The sequence below is a fragment of the Temnothorax curvispinosus genome, unplaced genomic scaffold, assembly GCF_003070985.1.
Source record: "Temnothorax curvispinosus isolate PA1 unplaced genomic scaffold, ASM307098v1 QBEX01011856.1, whole genome shotgun sequence".
Taxonomy (NCBI): domain Eukaryota; kingdom Metazoa; phylum Arthropoda; class Insecta; order Hymenoptera; family Formicidae; genus Temnothorax; species Temnothorax curvispinosus.
The window spans coordinates 636,598-663,187 of NW_020221636.1; the positions used below are offsets into that span (position 1 = coordinate 636,598).

Consider the following 26,590-nt stretch of genomic DNA (forward strand, 5'->3'; position numbering starts at 1 on the left):
TCTCTCTCTCTCTCTCTCTCTCTCTCTCTCTCTCTCTCTCTCTCTCTCTAAGTCGTAACGATGAGATCAATACGCGAAATTAATACAAGTATACGAACTTCATATTTTTGCTACTCTTTGGACTAAATCAACTTTTGGAAGGTCTCCAAAAGTGGTCTTTAACGAGTTATTATTCTTGGTCCGACGGGATATATATCCATTTATATAAAGCAAAAAGCTTCATATAAATGTACGAACATCTATTTTTCATAGCATGTTAAAATTTTACAGTTTTCAAAAAGATACTTTGAAAAGGAATAAATCAGATTTTTATATCGAGTTACACTATAAAAAGTTAGCATAGGAGTGATTTTACATGTGTTTAACTCTTTTTTAATATTTAATCTAATAATCTAATAAAGATCTAATATGAAAAGACAATCTCTATATGCCTATAATGTAGAAATGTTTGTTCGGTTGAGGTCATCCGCAAAACGCGATGAAAATCTTTGTGAGTGGAATCCATGGTCTCTCTCGCGCTGGAATCGAACATGTTTATACAAAGCGCTTCTTGATGCAAACGGTGCGACGAAGTGTATTTCGCGTAGGTGGCGATCATTAGCCAGTTTATCGAGAGTGCAGCGCAGAATCAATGGCACACAATGAGAGACTGTCCCCAGCCCTCCGGGCTATTGCCCGGACTGTCCACACCGTTGTAGGTGTGAGCGCGAACACGTGTTCTGAATGCGTCGTTTGGCTCGGATAATCGTTTGATCGGAAAACAGACGTTCCGATAATCGACATTCCGGCGCAACGCGCGTTTTGGTGCGAAACCTACAAGCGCACCCGTCGGAACGATATTGTCGCCGTTGCGCTGGCGCTGCGGCGACCGGATTTCTATGGCCAACACAAAACGGCGAACACCGGGGCGACATGGAAAATAAATTATAATGGCGTAAGTGGAGCGCGTAATTAAAATCGCGCCGGCACAATATCGCGTGGCACGGATTTTTCTAAAAGCAATTTACGTAACGTTCAAAATCCCAAGACAAATACCGCTTTCACGCGACAAGCGCTTTGCGGCCGCAATTTTCTCGGTGTTGTACAAAATATAAAAGTTATGTAAGATATACGTCAGGCACTGCATATATGCTTTTCGCACGCCCGCGCCGTGTGCAGAAACTTCTTTATTTCGTAATTATATTTTTTTCTTATATATATGCGCATATAAAAATTATGCAAGTATTATTGATCGGCGATTAATTCAACATTAATTTAACGAATTTAGTCCCCTCGATATCTGTAATAACAGAGAATATAGAATATTCGCGCGCGCAGTGCAGTTAGTAGTTATATTATACAATATATATCATATGACTATTCTCCGTCATTAAATATGTGACGACGAAAATGGATAGCCATAAAAACTTTTCTCTCATGACACGTATACCGCGCGTAGTATGTTTCGCATAATTTAAAATTATATTTTCATTCTTCGTCATAAAAAATATTCGCCGTAAAGCGTTCACGAAAATGCAGAAACGCAAAATAAATAGACGCACTCCGGTGCGTTTGACTTCCGCCAAAAATATTGTGTAAATTAACGTCGTTATATAAAAGTTTGACGTCATAGGACGCGACTGAGAAGAAATTCGCACCGCGATGTCAAGTTGCAGTTCGGCGAAAGATCGAAACGCATATAAAGAAAGAATATGCCAAATCACCGGTTCGCTGCGCGTATCGCGAAATGGCAATCCGTTAATCGCGATTTACATCGCTGGAACAGCGAAAGCCCGAACGCCAAATGCCCGAATGCAGGTGATGCGAATAAAACGGTGAAGAATAACACAAACGGAAATTCCGAATAAACACGAGTACAACGCGGAGCGCGGAGCTGTTCGACCGAAGAGAGCGGGGTCCATAAAAATGTCGCCCGACGCCGGCGCCGGTCGCGGTCGATTCACAAAATAGACGGCAATGGCAGCCGGAGCGATCAGAAAGGATTTAATTAACCGAGTCCGGATGCTGCTTCCTCGCAACTCCTCCGCGTTCTTTGAGAAAAATCGCGCGCCGCCTCGCCTTTCCCGCGCGCGACGGTATACCTCGCCACTACGTCGGCGGCTAACTTTATTATACGCGCGATTGATTTCCGCGAGGAGACTGAGAGAGAGACAGAAAGAGAGAGAAAGAGAGAGAGAGAGAGAGAGAAGAAACGATATAACGGCGGTACAGGTCAGAGATAAAGTTTCCTCGCCGAGAAAAGAAAACATCGCCGCGAAAAGCTCTCGCGAAGTTTCCGACTGCCGGTGCGCTTTTTTGATAACTCCCCGCGTTTCATTCTACTAACTCGTACCGATGCGATGTGTTTTGATAACTCTTATTATTCGAACTGCGATCATAACGGCGCGCACTCGGCTCCCTCGTGTTTGTGCTTGCAGCATGCAAATAAAATGCGAGCGCGCCGAATATGCGAGGCAATCTTCTCTCTAAATTCATTTTATATCCCTTTTGAAATCGAGCTTTTCACGGAGCATTTCCAGTGACATCTGAATTATTCGTCATTGTGGGTCACGCGTCTTTAATTACGAAGCGGAGAACTGAAGCTAAAAGGCTATAGAGAAATTAATTTCAGATAATAGAAGAGATATTTGCTTCATCAAAAAATGTGAAAGCCAAACAATACAAACAGAAATAAAAAATAGAAATATATAGTTAGATAAAATAACATAGATAATAATAAGACTTTTAAAAAGAGACCTAAATACCTTCCATTTTAAAAAGAATATAGTACTTAGGCTGTTAAGTTTATTAAAAGATTTTTGATTTAAGAGCTACTAAAGACAATGAAAAATATGGTTACTATTAAATTTTCTCGTACTTTTATTTTATTTATTGTTCCTGCACTCTTAGCATGTACCGCGTAGTATCTCCAAATTCGAGGTACAAAGTAATTTAGAAATTTGTACCTCAAATTTGGAGATACTACGCGGTACATGCGAGTGTATATTACATACATTACATATATTACATTGTATAACAGTTGCTAAGAGTCAATGAGCGCGTATTTTTTAAAAGGAAATGCAAACCGAGGCAAAAGCCGCGTCTCTCCATAATCGTTCCAATATGCATCGTAAGCCGTGCCGTCTTATTAAATAACTATTATGCTAATTAACTCCTAGAATACCGTACTTTTAATCCGCTTAAAAGCCTCTGGGCGAGAATTAAAAACTCGCTAGAAGCGCGGAGAGCAAATTCCGGCATGGGGCCGAGAATATTGCGGGGCAGTGCGCGGGAAAGTAAAATGCAGAGGGTTGAAAGATAACGGAAAAACGGCGGAATAAACGCAAAGGCTGCGGAATGACCTCCATCTGGGTTCGACCAAACCTGACCGGGGTATGCGTGCCCGAATACCGAATGACAGCACTCGCGGTCCTGGCCATGGTGGATGCGCGCTACATCTCCCGACCCGGTCGTGTCACATAGCAATCACGGGCAGCCGGATTATGTGGCGTTTATCCTCGTGCACGCACCACACGCCGGATTAAATCCGCTGATTCAGCGGTATAAAAACTGGAAGTGAGAGAGAGAGAAAGAGAGAGAGAGAGAGAGAGAGAGAGAGAGAGAGGAGGGAGTTGGTCAGTAGCGCGAGTCTATGACGAGACAAAAATGGAACGGGGTGCGGGACTGACTGAGCGCGCGTAGGTTGCGGATCAACGGGAATGAACGAAAAATACGATCACAATTTTACCCCCTTTGTGCGAACGTTACGGTTCACGAGCGTCGAGATAAAGAGGCGCTTTTATACGACCGACGCTGGCGCCGGCGCCCGATGTCGCCGCGCCGACGAAGTCGACGACGCCAGCGAAGCTCGCTCACATTCGTGCGGAGGCACCAGCCAATTAGCGAGGAATTAATCATGCCATTGTTACGGGAAATTTTAGCCGTACCCCGGCGCGGCGCGGCGCAGCGGTTTCTTCGATTATCGATTCAGCCGTTCGAAGCCTACAATCGTAATCGGGTTGTATTGCACGTCCCGCAAAACTTCCATCTTTCAGACGCTACATACTTTTTTCTTTTTGCAGCAAAAAATTTCATCTTTTAATCCTTTATACGCTCGATGTATTAACAATGCTTTTATTCGTCCACGATATAAAAAAAGATTCGATTTCACTTAATAAAATCAATAATAACATTCTATATAATAGAAATTCAAAATGTCAAAGCTGCATTTTAAAAAACCGATAAAGATATTTTATTCTAAAAACAAATACAGATACACGCGTAGCTACTAGTCCATATAAGTCGTGCATAAAAATTATGATAAACTGTCTACTCTTTCAATCCCTTATCATTGATTGAGTAAACGAACAGAAGAAACATTTTATTCTGATACAATTAATTCATTAAATTCTTTTTGCTAATAGAAATTGAGAATTTTTAATATACTACGCGATTTTTCTATAGAATCTATGAAATTAAAGAGAATGAATCTTAATATAATGTCTCTATAAAATATAATAGAAAAGTAAAAAAGTACTGACTATACGAAAACGCGTTTTCAGAATCATCTTTCAAAAAGCTATACGCATTATATATCACGTTATCGTGTAGTATTTCATGATAAATCTCTGTAGAAAAACGATTATATCAATATTTTGGCGTTGATGTTATTTTCCTTAATTTTTTCGTGGACTTACGAACAGCGGCGTATAAATCACGTTGCATCGACACGCCGCCGTAAATCAAACGTTACGTGTCAGAAGAAGCGACATGCCAATTTTTTTAACTGATACTCGCGATTTTTTCAACGCGCGATACCCGTCGCGCCCCGCCGCGTTCCTACGCTGAAGAAGGGCATGAATGTTTCATTGCATCTCGCGCGGCAAAATTCCGTACAATGCATTGCAAATTTATCTCATTTTCTATGCATTACTTTTTCTAAGCGTCTCCGCAAGCCGAATGGCCGACGGTATTTCCCGAATAATAGACAGCATCCGGTTGGCGTCTATATTTCGTTGCGCCGCGCCGCGCGAATAACACACGTGGCGAGGAGAACGCGTGTCGCTGCAATTTAATTACTTTCGATCGGAGGCGGAAGCCTTCTCCTCTCTCCCTTACAGAAGTTTAACGTTCCGGAAACGCGCCATGCCGTGAGCGCGCGTGTGAGAAGCGAGAAACGACAAGAACAGGCATGTACCGATGCGCGCACGAGAACTATGTAATGTACTCCGTTCAGCACATCCCGATGAAGTTTCTCTCCTTCTCGCTTCGAAATACGATGCTGCAGCGCTGCAGCGGTTCCTTACGAACCGGTTGAAAAGAAAACGGGCTATACAGACGCGAGAGTCTTTCTGACAAGTCGAGGAATGCGGCGTGGTCGAAGCTAGCACTGATGCTCTTTCTCCTTTCTGCCCTACACTCTTTCCATTCGCGAAAGAATTATGATCTCTGCGAAATAAAGTTGCGCTGTCCGAACTAGAGTTTGTTAATGTGATCTATTTCAGAAGTTTCGTCAGTTTTTTTAGCGGGGCAAGAGAGTGAGACTGTGAGACGCGGGAGAGTTTACTTTGAAACAGCACATCTGAGTCTTCATTTTTACTTTTTTGTTCTTAACATTTCGTTTATTTTATATTCATGGTTGGCAACTTTAAAAGAGAAGAGAAGGCGTGACGCCAAAAATGATATTTTCAAATCACTCAAATACTGTGACACCTCTTCTCTTTCTAACAAAAACATATCACGCGTCTTACATTTAAAAAGTTTATACCGTAGAAAATTTTTAACAAAGATCGACGTGATTTTCGAAAGAGTCAATTTTCAATTTATCCGCTAAATAAATTTTCTCACGGACCATAATGTGAGGATGTAACCAGGTCAGCAGCTGCGTGTAAAGCAAGGCAAGCGTCGAGAGCCATGTGTTAACATGAAGGAGACGTTACACAGAAAATCCTATCTACCTTCCTTCCTTCGGTTTCTAGGACGCCCGAGACTCGATTCTCAGAAAAGTTTTCGCATTAATAATTCCGAGGCGCATACGGAATTATAAATCGGCCGGTACCACGCCGCGCCCTAATGGGACTGTTTGAAATTCCCCCGGTTCTCGAACTGGGGAATAGTGGGAATACGGCCGCGCGCGAGCGTGCACAAGTACAAAGTATAATACTGTAGGGAAAAAGAAACACTTCTCTTTCTCGCAATGCACGATGGCGTTAGACTCGATGAAATATTCTCGTCCTTTTTTTCTAATCTCTTTGAATCTCCGTGAACACAGAGTGCGGAAGTAATTTAAAGTTCTGATAGAAAGTAACGTCCTTGATCACGAATTTACATGCTTGAGACATCTTTGCGCCGTCCATGCGCCAGCACGGGACATCGCGTGCCGAAGTGGACGAAGGAATAAGTGATAACTCTCGTAATCTTCGACGTACATAATTGTATTCGCGATCTACATTTTCCGCGGCGATCCTTCTCCCTATTATTATTTTGTTATTATTACACGGGGAGAGAAACATTTTACCCATTTTTAACGAGATTGCAAATAAAAATTCGCGATAAAATGAGATACATACGCTAACGCTTTTGTTTCACGGCAAACAATATGTCATACCGATAAAAACGCACGCGTATGTCTTTGCAGCATTAAATCAATTGACGATTCGTACGGCAAACATCGGTTTGCACTGTGCATTGTATGCAGTTTAAATGTCAACATAGTGAATTCAACGGCTAAACAGATTTATGCATTCCATATATTCTCTTGCTTGCACGGAAACCGCGGGACAATGAATAACAAAAGCTAAAACGAGTGCAGTCTTTCCAGTACATTGGCTGGACAATTGTTCGTATCCGTCGAAAAGAGTCCTTTATATGTGTGTGTAAGATTAATTTTATTCTTACGTGATTGTCGGACTTCATCTACCTTTGTTTTCAATCTTCTACGATATGCAAGTGCACACTTCAAAGTATAAAATCATCTGAGATATTTGATATTTTTATTTAAAATAGATAATATATTTGGCCTATACATCAATAAATATATAATATATGTATACATGCTTCAGGTCGAATTGGTACTACACCTTTTACGGAATGAGGGAGGTTCCAGGTTCGAACCTCCTGGCTGAGGTAATACTTTTTGCAATAAATTCTTTACAGTTATTTAGATAGTTAAATCGAATCGATTTAATTATTAGGAAGAAGGTTTTAATGTTACAACAATAACTGTGTTTTAAGTTCCGACAAAGAATCGGCGCGCAGTTTTATAAGTTGGAAAAATATATATACGTATACACATAAATTAATCTTAGGCTACTAAAGATCTAAGCTCAGACCGTGAATGGCATTTTATTCTAATAATTTGGCAATATATTTGGAATTTTCCAAAAGACTTATTCCATAATTCCAACGTATCTTTACGTCCGTTTATAGAATCATTCCATACGTACTTATATCATTGTTATCGCCATACCTTACGCGGTAACAAGTTCATATATCTTGATACTCGTGTAATGTAAGCCATAAAATTGCAAAGCCATCGCGATACGATGTCGTGGTACTTTGTTACCGGAAACTCAAGAATAAGGAAGAGCTCATAATAGATTCATGACAAAAGTTAGTGCGCCATCTGATACGTCGCCATTTCAACTATATTACTTCCGTGCACTCTCGTAGGAATAGTCGTCGAACGAAATCGACGCGCGACAAACGTTTATCGTAGCCGACCGATGTTCGCACAAGCGGATACCTACGTTGCCGCGCGAAGAATCGAGACTCTGTCGTCTATCCCGCCCCATTAGCGCGGTATTCTTATGCGGCCGGCGAATTTCCATTCCGCGACGCATAATTTGAATTTCCCCGTCGTCGGTGGGATTACGAACGGCGCGGCTCTTGTGTAACCGGAGACGATTTGCATCAAAAACAGCGAACTCTCGAGCAAGCCCGCCCGAGCCGTCTCGAAAAACTCGGAGAACGCGTCGCGTAAACGTGTGAATACACTTTTTTGAAAACGTTGCAATTCCCGGCGACCCACGAAGCGACATGGTGGCAGCTATTGTGCTAACTGCTAGCAGATTCACGATGTTTCAGACATTAATATTATTTACCGTTCTTATTGCTTCTTTTTATGTGATTTTTATGAGTCATTATCATAAGTTAATTCCTATCTCCTAGATAGGAGATTCCCTAAGATGGATTCCCTTCATTGGGAACTTAATCTAGCCTAATCTAACCTAACCTAACTTAATCTAGGGAACTGTTAAATAATAAGCATTAAATTGAGTTAGACCTTAATATGTCTATGACAAAAACGCGCCATTCCACTCTCAAATGTCGTAGATATTGCCCGCCGACAGAGCCATAAAAACGACATATGCGACGAAGGGCGTGAGTCGCCATAACTTTCGCCGTATTGCGTGAACATCGCCATTTGAAATTGCATTATATCTTTAGGTGCGCAAACCCGTTGGCGGGGGATCAGATTCATTATATCTCCTAATGATTTTCACTGAGCTGTTACAACCGATAGCATGCAGCAGTTACTTCGAAACTTTCGTTTGCGGTTTACTGTGAATTAGACTTGCGAGAGCGGATTACAGGACTGTATTTTATGGGCGCGCGGAGTCTGTAATATTTTAACTTATAGATAATATCGCAGATATTGTACCTCATCTCGTGTTCCGCGTTCCCTTTAAATATCATTCACGCAAAGATAAAAGTTCCAGCTTTGTGCTGTACTATCTAATCAATGATAATTGGAATTAATGAATAATTTTTAGATTTTTAATAACGACTATTTGAGCTTCATTGAGATTTTAACAAAAAAATCTATTTTATTAATTTTTTATTAATTATACAAATAACATCTATATATCTATTTATCGATCAAACAGACTAATCGTTCACACTTGAATCTGTTTTATATTCCCCTCATGTGAACAATAATTTATTATACAAAAATATAAGAAAACTTTTAATTCAAGATTTTACGCCACAGATATAATAGTGCAGATATAATAGTGCATAATTTCTCGCTTTTTTATCTTTCTAATATGGACGTAACGGTATTATAATGCGATGACATCGGCAGACCCAAAGCTTTGAAGCGCGATTTGAGAAAGCAGGAGTTACGATCAACGTTCGAGCCGACGACGCCGCGCCGCGTGGACAACGGGATTCGCCGTTGCGTCATTACGTACGTCGCACGCGTTACATCAAGAGCTATATACGCGCGGCCGTAAAACCACCGGCGGACATAAAAAAAAGCTAAGGGGCGTCTAGAGAGGCGGGAAACTATTTTACGAGGGATCCATTTGAATTTATTCACTCTACGGACATTTATTCGCTGCGGCGTTCGTTCCCTCGCCGTGAGTCACGTTTCCGCATACACCTAAGATCGGATTTCGCGACTAGACTTCTATTCACATTGTATCTTGTGCGAATAAAAAATATATAATAGTTATCATAAAGTCCACGCATGTATACTATACTTAATAATAATTAATAATTCCGATTGGAACTGCGAATTTCGAGATCAGCATGCAATTGCTAACGAAACAAATAACATCGATGTCCTCGAGTAAAACTTTGCGACTGAAACGACTCCGTTTTTCATTCTATTATCGATGTTTGGATAGTATTCCAAACGACTGAAAAGTTTCTGACATTTCGCGAACAAGCGGAAAGACGATTCTGATTGAAACGTGGTTACAGAGATCGTCATGTCGTAATTGGCGTATCACTCAAACGGAAGCACTGAGTTTTAATTAATTGATTTCATCAATTTAGAGTTAAAAAAATTTTTTAAACAATCTAGAAATCTGAAAAAAATGTTAATATTGACATGTTTACGCGTTTTAAATTTCTAAACTAACAATGGTCTTTTAAAAAGTTGAAACGCAATGATACATTGAGGTTTCTCTGAAACAAATAAATAAAATATATTTGTCACAGAGAGAATATATATAAAAGTAATAAAATGCACGACAAAAAATTTTTTTTATTTAATTTGCGTCATACGCAACGCGATGGAACAAAGCATTCGTAGAGATACGTGGATAAATATTGAAAGCAAACAGCACGCCGCTTTTAATCCCGCAATTGCATTCGCGCGGAGCGAAACGCCAAAATGTATCAAGTAGCTTTGTATTGCTGAGAGTCATCGGGTAGCGTGATAGCATGTCACAGGGCCGACATTTACAAGGGTTTTCGCGATAAATCTCGCCCTTGAGCTTGACTCGTGGCCGTTACGGGATATGCAATATTTTCGCTTTCGCGATTTTCGCGACGTGGCGCACAAAAACCCCAGAAACCAAAGGAAATAATTCGATAGGTATATGTACGTGTACACATTGCACGTATACACGCGGACACACAAGCACACTGACATGACAGACTGTCCGCAAATCGTTTAACTCGGCGATTCAATTAACATGGAAACCCCGTATAGCTTCGTCAATATTTTCTACCTCAGTCGCGGGCTCAAATGCGCCCGCACAAACCATTTGTGGAAAGGAATATCAATTACGCGCGATCTCTAATTCAAACCATCATGCGACATTAAAGCATCTACTACGATCTACGGAATGGACTTCGCACCCCGGTAGTTTATATATATGTACCAATTAATATTGCATGAAACGCACACAGCAAAATGCATCTGCCTCATGCACCTTAATATCGTACTGCAAATCGAAAAGGAATGTTTAATGCATCTTAAGAAATATGTGTATATCCTTATTTTTTCTTAAATACAGTTTTATATTTTATGTTAAAGATAGATTTTATGTTGATATAATTCTCAGAATTTATTATCACGAGTATTTACACGGAGAAAAATATTAGCAAATTATTTGTTACTATAGTGACAACAAACATTTGATTTGCTGCGAGTAGCAAACTTTTTGCTATTGCAACAAAGGGTTTGGTATTATTGCTCAATTAATTAGCTCTCACAGCAAACCAAGTGTTTGTTGTCACTATAGTACGAAATGATTTGCTAATTTTTCTCCGTGTATGTTTGCATTATACCTTAGAAAGATGTATTTTCTCGTTGGTAAAAAAATTCTATCATACTTTTTATAATAATCTAAGATTTAAGTTTCTTTAACATGCGCTTTTCTACATTGCTTAGAACTGCATGTTCTATATTACTGTATTTTATTCTGCATATAGCTTATGGTATATTTTTCATAAATTTTTCTTCTAAAAAAAAATCGGCAAAGACAGGAACGACAAATAAATAAAAAATGGCATCGAGTTAAAGTAAACTTTAAATATTTCGGTCTACACCCAGAACGATGCTATCAAACGAGTCTGTGTGCTCTTTCTCAACTCGATACTGGTAAGTAAGAGCAACCCCACGGCAGTAAATTTTTACGAGTGAGAAATCTTAACGAATTCGGGACAAACGAGGACTGAAAATAAAAGATGCGGTTGTTCCGCAGAAACTCGCTGGAGAAGAATGTAGCAATTACTTAAGTGCTCCCACTTGTTTGCGAACGGAAAATCTAGTTTATGGGATTTGTATGCCAACAGGTGCTAGCAAAGAGCAGAACCATGCTAGACTTTTCTCCACGTAAAAGTCATTCCGCCTTACGTCGGACTTTCAAATCGTTCACCGCAGTTTTCCGTCCACTCCTCGTATAGATTGTGTTGCCTCAAAAGTTTCGCTTGCTTGTTGCGGAATAAACAAGCATTAGAGAAGGAAGATAAATCGCCATGCGTGCATCCCCACACACTTACGCGTTCTCTATTATCTCGATTAAGAAACGTGTACATGTACGAAGATGTATTTATACTATTCTCCAAAAAGTTCTTTTAAAATTTTCTCTTTTGCGCAAACTTGTAAACTTGAAAATTTACATCATGAATTTTTGCGATAAAAACACGAATTTGAATTATGTTTTACATATCTCGCACTTCATTCATCCGCTGATAATAACTGCGAAAAAAAATTTATCTCTTCCCAGTAAGACTCATTAAAGGACAGACTGCGTCGGTTATTCCACCAAATAGCGCCGTATTGTTCATATCTATTCATACTGGTGGCGACGCAGGTATGAATAGGTGAGCAGTATCCTCGTACTTTAAATTTCTCGTTTCCGCGGAAACGAGAGTGTAGCTACTATTCCCGTTTAGTACTGTCAGAAAGTGTCCATTACATCAGGAATGACTTCGCTGACTCGCACGGAACTCATTCGGCTTTATGTTTGACTTTTAAATCACCGGCGTTGGCACTAAGGCGACTTTTCGAGCGGCTGATAATTCCGGATTTCCAGATTTTTCTTTGAATGTGCAATAAGCGTCTGTCTCCTTTTCGCGTTATTAAAACTACGCCATGGCGACAGTATAGTCTTTTTCCGTTTGCTATACACCTCCAGGAGTTTTAATAACGCGGCAGTTACTGTCTATTATAAAAACATAATATGAAACGTAATAAAGAAATAGAATAAAGTAAGAATAAAGTAAATCTGTAATATACTACAATGATATAAATAATGTATTACAGTGCTACATTTTTTATATCGACAGAAACACGGTTTATCTTTCCGCTTTTGATATATTTCGCCTTGAGCAGCGGCGTTTCGCCATTTGCGGCGAAAGAGTGTCCATTTCATCAGCAGCCGACTTCATCGCCTCATGTAAAACTCATTTCGCTTTATACCTCCGCATTTAAATTCCAGATACTTCCTCGGCGCTTTCTGCCCTCGCGCAATCTCGTTTCCTAGATTTTTAGATACACTCACCGGGCGTCCCGTACTCTCAGACTCAACCTCGAAAATTCATATTTCCAACTCTTTCCTTACCGCGCATGCAGAAACGTCGTCCGCCGCCGTAACAAAAATCGCGCGATGAAACGCGAATTACAAAGATAACACGTACCGTTATCTTCGTATTCGCTGAATAATTTTAAAGAAATAGGAATATCGTGCTAAAGCACAAAAGTAGATGAGAGAGAGAAAGAGAGTTATATGTATACTTTTAAAGAGAAAATTCCTTAATGGATTTTCAAAAGATTATTGAAATAATTTAGCACGCTAGCATTAATAAGTTTCTTTTTCTGCGGTTTCTAATCAGAATATGTAGAAACAGTCTAAAATATTAAATTACTAACCTGAGTTAAAACTGGATTGTACAATCAAACCATTATCTTGTTTATCGTAAATAGCGAGACAAGAGAGATATGAAAAAAGATCGTAGCTCTTTTATCGTATTTTCATGTTCTTACTTACGTCCTCACGTACGCACGCGGATGAATTATTTTTATTTTATGGGAAACATTCATTCGGCTCGTTAATCTTAACTTTTCCCATTTGTCGTATTTGATCCCGGAGTTAGCGCATCTGGGATAACATCCAATATCGCGCGAACGTTCTCACGGGAAACTTGAACAGAGAAATAGTTGAGAAACTACAGATTATCCTTTTCTTCCGTGTTTTCCCATTAAACTCGGTTAACATTGCACTGTCTCGCTAACTTATTAGAATTCCATTCCTACATCCTCAGTCTCCATTCCTGATGTATCCCCGAGATCTTCCGGTCCCACCTTTATGTCGTCGGTCGGCCTTATCTCCGACGAGTCTCTCTTTCATTAGAAAGTGACCGAAGGGAGTTTCAATTTAACTGCATAGGCAGTTTCACGGAAAGCACGATGTCAGTCGCGTCGCAATCCATTTAATGGCATAATAGGTTACGCGAATGTAACGAAGGAATAAGAACTTATCATAATGGAAAATCAGGTGACGCTAGACATAAGTTTAAGTCTTTGAATAATAAAGAGATCCCGAAATATAAATTGAAGACACTGCCGCAAAAACGGCAACTCTCAGTATAAAAAGAAAAATAAAAGGTTTTTCTTGACTCTCTATATATTCCTACTACTTTTTACCAGTGTTGTCTAATTTGAGATACCATTGTATAAAATATATATATTGGATCTCTTTTTCTCGAAATATCTTTGTCTCGATTCGTCACGCGATTTTCTCATCTTCTTCTGGGTATCTTTTTCTCAATAGAAGCTTTCAAGACCCTCAACGAATCAAGCCGCCGCGCCGCGCCGCGCCGCATTTCGCCGGACCTTCCATTCGAATTTCAAAATTCATGTCCTACCTCGTCGCATCCTTTTATCTGTCTTTGGCTCTTTGCAATCTGGAACAGACCAATGTTTCACGAGCACGCGTCCCGCGCGCGGTCGAAGTTTAATCAAACTTCTAAAAGACTTCCGGCGCCCGAGACGCGGACTCGCATTGCGATTCGTCGGATTCAGGACGAACTTCCGGTTTCTATCTCGCATTGTATCTCGCTCTTTCTCTCGCGTCTTCCTCCCTATTCTTTCTGTCGCTCGCGTCTACTCAGCATCCCACACCCTACATTCTCTTAGAGCTACATTCTCAGTTTCCTCCTCGCTCGCCCGTCAAGCCGATAGCGCAAGAGTTGCGAGACTCGGCGGAACGAGGATCGCCTTTCGGGAAATTGAATCCCGTTTCGAATCCGCCGGGAGTCTTTCCAGCAACGCGTCTGACACGTCGTGCAACGAGTCGCACTTCGGTTTCCTCTTTCACGTCGCTGCGCCGGAATGTTTATGCGTTCGGCTAGAAAGCGGCGCAGCGGCTTCCCTGCATTACGCCTGAATCAACGACAGGTCACCGGTTAACGATAGAATCTCATCACTTCGCTGCGCCGGAATTCTATGCAAGGGAAATATCTACACTCGGGCTTTTATATTCAATGACAATGACTTCTTTCGTGGAAACAAAAAAAATAAATAAATAAAATCGATATTCGAGAAAATTCTTAACAGCTGAATCTTTTCTCGAATATATGCACTCAACTTTTCCCATATTTTTAAATCTATTTGCATTAATTCTCTAGAGAACTAAAAGTGTAATATAATTTACTTTTTTATGCATGCATAAAGTAGCACAAACAAATTTTTTATAAGGCTGAATACTCGCTACTTGCTCTTATTCTTCATGAAATTTAAATCGACTAAAGACAAAGCTTTGAACGTAAACCGGAAGCAACTTGCAATTGCGCCAGTGTATCTTTCATTTGGCGCCGCAGTCTGGTTGTTACAACTTGACATCTTGTTTCTTGGTATACTATCGTCCGTAGCTACCTTCCTGTTCTGCAAGGGGGTTTACGAGTCTCTCTATCGCAAAGATAGGAACATTGATTTAACTTTGAGAGGCGGTTTTTACCTTTTACAGCCCATTACATCGCGTCCGCTGGTTCCGATTAAAAATAAAATTTATACAAATCGAGCTTTTCTCAAGTTAAAACGAGACAAGTGTATCCACGAAGAAACTTTTACATAATCCTTTAATACGCGAATAGAGCCAATTGTACCAGCTATAATTGTACTAGAGGTATTTTCTGCTTGAGATTCTGCTTGATCGAATCTGAGACACACATAGAGTTCGATCGATCGCCGCAATAATAAACCTAATAATCTTCGCCCGTTGAAGAAGTGCCAACAAGTGATATACGATCGCAAAAAAGAAAGGAAAAGAATCTCGAAAGCAAGTTTTGCAAAGGAATCCTAAAGTCATCTGTTTTTATCGATCAAACGCAATTTTTTTAAACACGCTATTCTTTTTATTGACTTTACTGATATAAAAATCCTTTTCTAAAGTTAAAGTGTATGCACTAAAATGCACAGCAAACGATTTTATCCGAAAACAAAAGTAATTTCATAAAATCAGATCTTCTTTATCTAAGGCTAATAGAGTATTTAAAGCTGTTAACTCGTGACGACTTTGCTCTATATAAAAATTCTACAGTTTGTTGTTGCAAAATGAGAACGCTGTGAAACGTGGATTACATAACAAAATAACATAGAGTCCTCAGAATCAGGTTTAAACACCTAATATAAAAGATCAGTGTAGAAAAAGATTAACGTGGGTGTGTCCGTACGGAAAAGTAGGTACCAGAATATATATCGTTCGCTGGGATGCATTAGTGTATAATACTTTAACTTTAGAAACGGATTTTTAAATCTGTATAAAGCCAATAAAAAAATTAATTTGTTTAAAAAAAATCGCGTATAATCGGTAAAACAGACGACTTTAGAATCGGAGCGTAAAATTAAAGTTTCCGCAGATCCATTATTCGTGCTGACACACGCATGGCCATCGTGTACCTATGCCACTGTATGCAACTGTACACGCAAAACCGTGGATATATCCACGTGGGCCACGTATGTCGCGTAGTACCGGGGAAACATTTAATCGCGATAATCACTGCCCCCGCGTGTTTCTCTACCTCCATCAAAAGTTCTCCGGCGCTAATTTGCTTAAAATATTTGGAAGAGCAAGAGGTGCGTTGAACTCTGCGTCGCCACGGCGCGCCGTGCCAAGTCGCGACCCTAAACCTCGAACGCCACCCTTTCGCACCCTGCACGTACCACAGTGTGGGTCAATTTTAGCTTATATCTCGTGCCCGAGGTCGGGGTAATGTTCGTTAACGAGGACTCGGTCACGTACAAACAGTACGCTTTGCCCTGTAACGCGTCTAACGCGTGTAACGCTAAGTGCGGCGCGCATGTTGAGTTCTGTAAATGTCAATCGAAACGTGAAACGCCTGAAAAAGATTACGGAATTAATGGGGACTCGTCCAAATAACAGAACAATTTAATTACTCCAGCGTGAATGTCACGTAGAATTCTAGCGCATACAAATACGCTTCTGACATGTTGAATTCTTCAATTTTTTATAGAGCAAAAATATCCACAAGTTAATCCATATCTAAAAAAAGAGATGTAAAGTCGATACTCAAATCTGTCGAAGTTTATTGTTGTCACTTTTCCGCGATGCCGATTGATTCTCTCGCTGCACTTTACTTCATTTGCAGCTGTCATCGTATATTTTGACAGTTGTGTGTATCAAAGAGTTAATATTATCAAAGAGTATGTATCAAAGAGTTAATAGTGTAATAGTAATAGCATAATGTTAAAGCCAAATAGCGCGCGCAAAGCGCGCGTCTGTGGTGTCTAGTATAGCTGTAAAAATATATATAAGTATCTTAATACTTTAAAGGCCATTGCACGTAACAAAGTTTTAGTTATAATCGTAAGGCTGTAAGGAAATAAACCAATCACAGTTGATTATTCTCCTCGCACTCGAAGAATAATCGAGTGTGATTGGTCTATTTTCTTATGGCCTTACGATTACGACTAAAACTTTGTTACGTGCAATAGCCTTTAGGCGCATAAGGACAGATTGCAACGCATAAAATTATCCTGCGCCGCGTACCTTCTTCAGCCATATAATATCACATTCTTATGCACGTTATAGCGATATGAGACGCATAGTACTGAAAATTAATATTAGCATGCGCGGAGACAAAGGAACCTTCCATAATAACAACGTAAAACAAAAAAGCACACCCGTTCTACTTTCACTGAAATGCCAGTCTAATAATCTATAAAAAAAAATTCCGCTGTAGACGCAATTTTCTCTTCTAAAAGAACGAATATAACTTAATTAATTTCAAACTAAACCCCCCTCAGACCGTAAAAGTTAATGCGCTTTGTGCTCGCGCGCGTACCGAGATGGACATTATTTTTAACAAATGGCTCGGGTAATGTTGGAAGCTGGCATATCTGTTGTCGACAAATCGATGACATAGTATTCCAATTGAAAGTATACTGTCTGCCATCGCGTCAGTATCTGGGAACGCTAGGAACCAATCGCTCACGTCTCATATCGGAAAACTTACGATTTCAACGATTCTATTTCTCGGCGATACGAATCATTTTTCAAAACTTTGCAATTCTTCTCAGAACAGTTCGTTCTTAAGATAAACAAATAATGTTTTATTAAACGTTGTATTAAACGTTTTTTCACGTTATGTTTTATTAACATAACTACGAACATGTGGATATGATAATTTAATTAGCTTCCAATAAATTAACAAAAAATAATCTAGCTGCAAAAATTAATCTTTGTTTTCTTTCCCTGACATGAACGTTATTACAAAGAGACAATTGGTCAACAACGTCAAAGGAATGTCTGTCACTAACAAATAACGTAAGCATTTCAATTCCCTTATTAGTGTCGGGCAATTCGCGATTTTTACCTTTCGATGTCGCGAGTCGCTTTTTACGCGCAACAACGACTTAACGCAAAGATAACTAATTAGAGACACAAGGCGCGGTAGGATGCGCCGATGCGGTCGCGCGGATGGATGTTTCTTGAGAACACAGGAATAGCGACGAGTCGCAGAGTGCTCTTTTCTCGGCGAAAAAGGAAGGGTCGTCGGAAAAATACAAAAACACGTCCGCGCGCGAGGGAAAATGTTTGCGGAGTCAACGAAATGTGCTTTCGCGATCGCCCCGCGTGCTCTTCTCTCTCCTCCCTCTTCCCCTCGTCCCCTCGGGTTGAAAGCTCGGACGTGTTACACCTGGACGAAGTTTCTCGCTGGCTACGTTTAAAACGCGATTTGAAGGCCGCACATTTCGCGTCGCAAAGGTGTGTTTGTCGAGAACTTCAAAGCGCACAATTACGGGACTTCTGAGAGAGATTCGCGCGGATGTTCAAATATTTCTTTGTCAACCATTGGCACTTCTACGACGATGCCATGCCGTAAGTAAGAGGAATATTATGTATACCACGTTGCGGAGCTCGAAATTCTGAATAAAACTGAATAAGTTTGAAACGGATTATTATTACTAAGTATTTTGTTATCTTCGACAATTGCACTTGGTACAGATAGAGATATCTTCAATGGGGCGACTCGTAAAAGATGAAACTCCAAGTCTCGATTGTTCGAGAAAACCTATACCCTTAAGTTTCACGACAGACTCTCTTTGGCGATCAAAATTATATTATACGTCAAATATCTTAGTAATGTGATATATCTCAATATATAAACATGTAATTTTGTAATTTAAAGTAAAAAAAAAACATTAAATTGGAGATTATCATAGAAACGATTCTGCCGGATTAATTCTCAACGCACTTCATAGAAATGACTTGTCTGAGGCAGATATCTCACTGGATGTGACATTAGTCGAGCTGACACATTTCGGATAGACGTAGGCCGGGTTTATTCGAGGGTTTATTAGAATATGGATAGAATATGATGATATAAGAGAACTGTGAAGATAATCAAGAAAGCGACTTGACATTTAATGTAAAACGTTCGAGATTAACTGCAGAGCAATTCTATTCGCGACTCACAATCAGTATAACGATCTACTAATTTTATATTACGTTCGTATATAATATTTGTAACAGAGCCATGATCGTAGTTTGGCAGTATATGTTCTCAATATACAAGGTGTCCCACAACTCGCGACCATAATTTTAATGGCATATTTTTTAGCAAAAAATAAGTCGAAAATTCTAAGATGTTCTTGTTTTTAAAGTTGTCTGTGACATTTCATGAGTATTGACAGTTTGTTATATTTATTACTAATATTTTGACGTAGTCATAATTACTATCATGTGCAATGTGCTTATTTTCTTTGTTTAAATATGACTCATATCATAACTTCAACATTATGCGTACATGTATATAATTACTTCAATCTCATAAAGGGTCAGCAAGGGCACAAAAACATCTTTATCGGTGTGTACCGTCCCTGAACGAACAAACTGTAGATTACCTGATTCGTCTACTGTAAATAGTGTAAATACTTCTCATTTAAAAAGTATTACAATCTTGACATTTTTATTTAACAATTTTAGGATTTTTGTCTTATTTTTGCTCAGGAATATGTTGTTAAAATTACAGTCGCGAGTAGTGGAACACTCTGTATATCTCACAAAAATAACTCCAATACAATATCTTTTAGATAAATAATGAAGATAATCGATGTAAATTCTTAATCGCGGGCGCGCTGCAACGGAAAAAACTCGCGAAAATGGTAAAAGCCACACATCGGCAATTCTCCTCTAATAGCGATTTATCAGCGAGCGTCGGTTTTGTGGTGCACATGTAGAGAATTAAAAAGATAATCCCGTCAGCTGCGAGTAAATCCGGCGGTGTAACTAAAAGCGTTACAAAAGCCGTTCGTGTGATGAAAAAAAAAGTGTGGATATGTCGTGTACCGCCCCGGTTACAGCAGAAAAAGCGAGAGAGAGAGAGAGAGAGAGAGAGAGAGGGGGAGGGAGGGGAAAAAAAGAGATGAGGAAAGAGAGACAGAAGAATTAAAGGACGGATGATAGAGAGTTCGTAGGGATAATATAGCAGAGACGTGAAGGGTGCAAGAGTTGGCGTTTATCGGTCGACGAACTGGGCCGACGCGTCCACGGTGTCAGCGTTATTCAAAATGCAATTTGCATCGGTGGCGCTTGCCTGCGGAAATCACAAATGCGCTCTGATTAGAGCAAGTTTTCCACCATTCGTTGCCGGAAGATAGAAACAAGCTGAGCGAAAGAGAGAAAAAGAGGGAGAGCGAGAGAGCGAGAGGAAGAGAGTTTTGAAACCGGCGCGAGAGATAAGCCGGGGAAAGGAAGACGGGAGAAAAAAGAAATAACAGACAGATAGGGAGGGAAAAAGAAAAGGAAAAGATTTCCCTCGGCTAATTGCATGAGATACGCGATTGTTTCATGCATATTCAGCAGATCTTCGGGTGGGAATAGCTGATCGCCATTCCTTCGAGGGAGGCTCTTCCTGTTTCTTTCTCTCCCTCTTTCTCTGCCGGGTTTTCTCCTTTCGTCGCGAAAGAACGAAGTACGAATCTCAAGGAGTCCTCTCTCGATAAAGAAACCCGATCATTAAATACAATCGTCCTAAGCCGCGAAGTGCACCACTCGGCGGCAATTAAACGCAACGATCCCGTTCTACTTTTTTTCCACGGCAACCGTTGTTGTAACCGAGATACCATCCAATATACAATCAATCAATTATATATTGTGTATACATTTTCTTTTTATAATACGCGACAGCCCTATATAGGACTGTGAACAAAGAATTTCGCGTAATCATAATTCGGTGTGGGCAAGATCTGGAATGGCAGTCGCGCTCCGCGATCGATAATCGCGATATTAACGCGATTGGTTCGTTCGCCGCGACTTTTTGTCCGTGTGTATGCGCGTAACTTGGACGCAAGCATGTACACCGGCGGCTAATTGATAAACACAACCGTTCGAATAGCCGCGTTATAACGGCACACGTCGACACGGCCGCGGCGCTTTGTCGAAAATCAACGGCGATTCGACGGCTAATTAATACTGTTTTTGATATGCGCCCCACACCTGCTCGTCAATCAGAAAACCATCTATGTTGCGCCACTTCCCCCTCCCCCCTCCCCCTTCCCCTCCGCTCCCTCCCCCACCTGGAAATCTCGCAATTCGCGGACCTCCCTCCTTGCCTGCCTGCCCCTGTCGAACGTGTCACGAATGTCGATGTGGATATTTTTTCGGCAATGATGAATATTAACGCACATTATTGGAGCTTTATCAAAACCCGCGCAAAAAGTGATATCGCTTTATTTTGTACATTGCACGTCCCACATGTTATTTCATTTCAAATAGATTTATTATATAAAAATAACCTTTTTTTTTAAGAAATTAATCTGATGAAAGAATACATGTAATTGATTTAAATTTTATTTTCTCAATGCTATATTGGTGTTAATCTATAAAAAAAAACAATAATCTGTATCTTTTATTCGGTAATTATTAAACAACTCTGATGTTTATATTGCATGCGTATAAATAATTCTGATCATTACTTCATTCTTTGACACAACGGGGAACAAATCGCAGGAATCTGTTAAACACAGCTAAAAAAAAATAGATGAAATTCCGTTTGAACCGATATTTCCATTATCGATCGGCGCGTCAACCTCCGCTTATACAGGGATTCGACAAATTGCCGGCCGCAAGCAATATGGACCGCGCCGCGCGCGCGGCGGACAGTACGATTTGGTAGACGACGAATGACGCGCTCCGGCAGACGTGATGCGATTTCAAACGGCATGGAACTTCCGCGAATACTGCAGATATTTTCTTGGTACGAATATTATCCAGAATCTGCACGCACGCACGCGCACGGATGTGCATATATCCATATCATAATCGGCTTTGCCTCCGAGCGACCCGACAGAAAACGCGTGCGTTGCCCTTTTGCGCGCTCTCACACAAATTACTATTTTTTTTTTTTTACTCCCGATCTCTCCCGCGCGCAATCTAACGATGTTTCGCGAGAGAGACACGTATACACGTGAGGGATGATTCGATTGTGATGGACGGAGACGGACGGACGGACGGACAGACGAGCGAAAAATGCACTTTCAGCTCTTTTTTGAAAAAAGGGATAATCATCGTCGCGCTTCCGGGACGTATCGCGACGAAATATGCGACGCAGGCGCGATTTGTTATTGGGTAGAATTTTTCTATCGGCATGCAGGCTACCTCTGCCTGCCTTGCCCGTACTTCCCGCGCCGATTGCCCAGCCGATGATTGATAACGGAGAAAGCGGGTCACCTATTTTCTATTTTTCTTTCTTTCTTCTTTTAGGCGAACGTTTTACAACGGCTTCAACCCTTTTATTCCGCTCGCGCGCGCTGATTGCGAAAGCGTACCGGCGCCGGGCGCGGGCGCGTGTCGCATACGTTTCGTCCGTGTGTGTTTCTCTCGGGTTTGTCCTTCTTTGGCAAACTCGCGCGGTTCATCGAACGGCGCGTTTCACGGAGAAATCCGTGTGTACCGCGACTTTTAAATAATTCCGCTCTTCTAGGGGAGAAAAAAATCTTTTCGCGACTTAATTGTAACGCGCTTATGCGGAAAACGCGATTCGACACGGCAATAAGGCGAATTAAGAGGATCAATCGCGACATTTTTGCAAATCTTACCCCAATGATTCGCCGGATTGCTGATTCGTATCTCTCTTCCATTGTAGCGCGTATTATTCGGTTCGAAACTCCGGTCGAACTCGATCTCGTATTATACGTAAACATCACTATCGTTTCACGTGACTTTATGATTTAATGCACGCGGCCTCGTTGCCTCTTGAATTTTTCCAACTTTGTTCCAACTATTTTTATTTCCTATTACGCAGCGTTTTTCTACGATGTTTTGTTTACCATGGCGAGTATCTCCTGCGCGAAATCGTTTTTTCAAATATCACGCTCGTGAAATAACACGAGTTTTTCGAGTTTGTATAATGATAGCGCGGTTTTTTAATGTAAAAATATGTTGTGTGAGGGAAAACAAGAGAAAGAGAGTAACTTTTTTATTGTAAAGTAAAATTAAAATTGAGATGACAATAGCTATTGTCATACGGCTTCAAAAACAAATAAGAGAAGAGGGACATCAAGAGGTGATTCTGCACTTCGCGCACTGTCAACAATGTTTAATTCATTTATGTGCCATCAATTTTTCTGATAATGTGGACCTCGTTTTATTTAATATGCTTTCATATATCTTGCACTCGCTACTTATACAAACAAATTACTAGAAACTAGAAAAATTTTAGAAGTAAAGTGGGAAGTCTTATATTTATAATAATTTTAAGTAAACTTTGCCATAAAAGAATTCATTACAGCAATTTTCCCTGATGTCCAATTATGGATGCATTTAATGTTGTAAGAAAAAAGGAAGATTTCCAGATCAAATTCATATTAAAAATATATATTATTTAAGATTTTACCGAAGAATTCCTAAAAAGAATTATGCGGTGTTTTTGAAGAACTCGATAGACGCTTGCAATTTTTTGAGAGCATTTCGTATACGTATATAATTTCAACGCGAAAGGCAGCTATCTTTCTACAATCTCTATCAGAAATTCTATCAGCGCCTGGTGTGCCACGGAATACCGTGTGATGATTGATAGCGAAGAAACTGGGTTAACGGCGGTTCTTTTTTTCTCACGTTTTGTTTCGATTGCCATATCCGTCTTCACGCGTGCAATGCGCCGCAAAATGGACAACTCCGACGAACATCCCTCGGATTTCGAAGAACACTTTGAGGCGCGCCGGAAAAGTGAGAAACATTAAAAGCGAAAACGTGTCTTTTTCGAGGGCGCGTAAAAGGGCGGACACGAACACTCCCTCCTCTCTATTTCGTCGATTCTACTTCGAAACAAAACTTATCGCTCACTTTTTTTAACATTAAACCATTTTTCTTTAATGCTAAATTATTTCGATCGTAATTATTGCAATCTATACATATGTAAATATATATTGTATATATTTACAGATGTATATCTTCTCCTTAGATCCACTGAGAGACAGAGAAAACAAATTTAAGAATTATGCTATCTAAATGAAAAGTTTTAGAGATTTTCTTTAAACATTTATAAAATGAATTAAATTAATGCTTGAACATTTAATTTATTAGTACTAATTCTAGTTTTTGTGTTCTGTATGATTCATTTTCTGATACTTTTCGCAATAAATTCTAATAATAAGAAATCAGATTATATTTCTTAAAGCTTCAGTGCATAACGCGAATAATTTCTATTGTCCTTCATGTAAAAGGTAACATGCCTGATCAAATGTATTAGATTCACGAAGGTATGTTACGCAGTATATCACATACAGATACTAATAATATTCCGAAAGTTAGGCCGATCCCATCGGCGAATCAGAAGAATAACTTTCCAAAAGCGATATTGTCGCATATATCTAAGAGCATGGCACGTGTGTGGAAGCCGGTGATAAAAGTCAAGACGTTCGCGCCCACTCAGTCTGATTGTGAAAACGCTGGTACGTTCGTCCGGGCAAAAAAATCAATCCACTTTCGTCAAGCCGAATTTCTGTCCTGCCTCGTGCGAATTCGGCGCACGCCTCGTTTCCTCTCCATCGAGAGGTGGTGGCTCAACAAGTCGCGCGGCCGCCGCCGGGAAGTCATCGTCACGGCGATGCAAGTAGGCGATGCAGGAAGCAAAACAAGAGACCGTAATCAGGATCACGTTCGCGTCTCTTTCGTCACTTTTCGACTTGATTACGACGCGGCCAATTTATTTCGTAAAAATGGAGATTAATTCGCCAGGATGTTTTGCAATGTCACGTGAAATACATAAATTCGTCAATCTTAAATTTTTGCGAAGAAAGGAGCAAGAGATTCAATATTTTATTTGCTTTACTAAATCCATTTGCGATGCCACAGGACATTATTCTGATGCTGCTCATACTGCGCATGTATCATTTAACAGTCGATTTTTATTAATTTATTATTTAGTGCTCAATTGGAATGCTAAATTTGTTCATTTCGATACGCTATAATTTAAACATTTTCCAATCACTTGTTTTATCAATTTTTTAATAACGATTAAAGAGATTTGCTCTAACATTTTTCTGTTGACTGATTATTGTATTAATACTATTAATTATGCTTTTTCACTCTCATAATGAAAATCTTCCGCAACAATATGTAACGCAATAATAAAACTTGTTTAATTGCAAGTTCATTTTACGTCACGTCATTAAATATCAAATCACTAGCCATCACTTCTTCTTCATCACGTCACGCGATACCGAGGCTCGCGCACGTTCTCCAGACGAAAGTGTACACGTGAAAGATTACTCACCCCCTACCAGAAACAGGAGCAGCAGTAGCAGCAGCAGTAAAAATCGGCGCGTCGTCCTTGTCATCCTCATCATCCTCCTCGCTCTACATCAAACGATCCTGTCTGCCGAGGTGAGGATCCAACGACGTCGCTGTCACTCTCGATTTTCCCGCGGCTATCACGTGGATCCCTCTTCCACTTGCGCGAATATTTCCGCGGAGACGCTCGCGCCCGTGAAACTGATCGATCGGCCGATACTCGATTCCACGCAATTACGATCGCGATGGAAAAATCGCACGAGGACGATGTACGGACCAGTCGGCTGGATGGCGAGAGGGAAAAACAAACGGAGGAAGCTGCGCGGGCGAAGTCTCGCCGTCGACTGGCGCGCGCTTCCGCGTATCCGACCCCTCTGATAACCGGCAACTCTCGGCAACCCTACCGCACGCCCGCCTCCGTGCCTCTCCCCTCCCCGCCTCCGTATCGGGGGCAGGGGCCGAACCCCCCTCACGGTCATCCTCCTCCACGCGCGCTAATTCGCGCTTCGCTTCGCGAATCGCGACCGCCGCGCGCGCGCCCGTTTTGCCGAACGATAACAAATTTTCCGAGAACTCAGCTATATTTTCCGCTTTTCCGTGAGCACACTCTCTTTGGCGCGGGAAATGACCTGAAATGAGCATCAAATGGAATTTTTACCGACGAGAGAGTTAAAGTTTATCAAACAATCGGGCAACGGTTACGCGCAGCTTCTCTCGCTGCCGAATTTTTTTCTCGTTATTTTAGTGCGTTACGTTATCCTACACTAGATATTCGTATAATTTTTGAATATCTGTTTAATATGTTTCTTTGTCGTTCACATATATATTCATAGCGAATCGAGTCGAAATATATGTTAATACATGAGTGAGTTTTTGGAGATTTATCCGAAAATTTAACCGTTTTGATTTCGATGCTTATGCAAGTGACGAAACACAGAAAATTGCGCTTATTCCTGATAATAGAAAATTGCGCGAGAAAATTAGTAAAACATATTATTCCCCTTTATATTCGCCGCATTAAGTGTAACCGTGGTTGATATGTGGAACGTTAATAAATTAATTTTTAAAATTTTTAATTTTAATAAATAGAATATATTAAACTGAAATATAATTAG

General features: G+C 40.4%; 1 protein-coding gene across 4 annotated transcripts in view; it reads right to left on the reverse strand.

The window, feature by feature from the left end:
- Window positions 1–25,837, reverse strand: part of LOC112461835 (hemicentin-1-like) — a 205,526-nt gene extending 179,689 nt beyond the window's left edge. For all 4 annotated transcript variants that reach the window (XM_025027236.1, XM_025027237.1, XM_025027235.1 and 1 more), the window contains exon 1: window positions 25,459–25,837. In XM_025027236.1, coding sequence (XP_024883004.1) covers window positions 25,459–25,531 — 73 coding nt within the window. In that variant the 5' untranslated portion in view covers window positions 25,532–25,837. The remainder of the gene's footprint in view (window positions 1–25,458) is intronic.
- Between the last annotated feature and the right edge of the window lie 753 nt (window positions 25,838–26,590).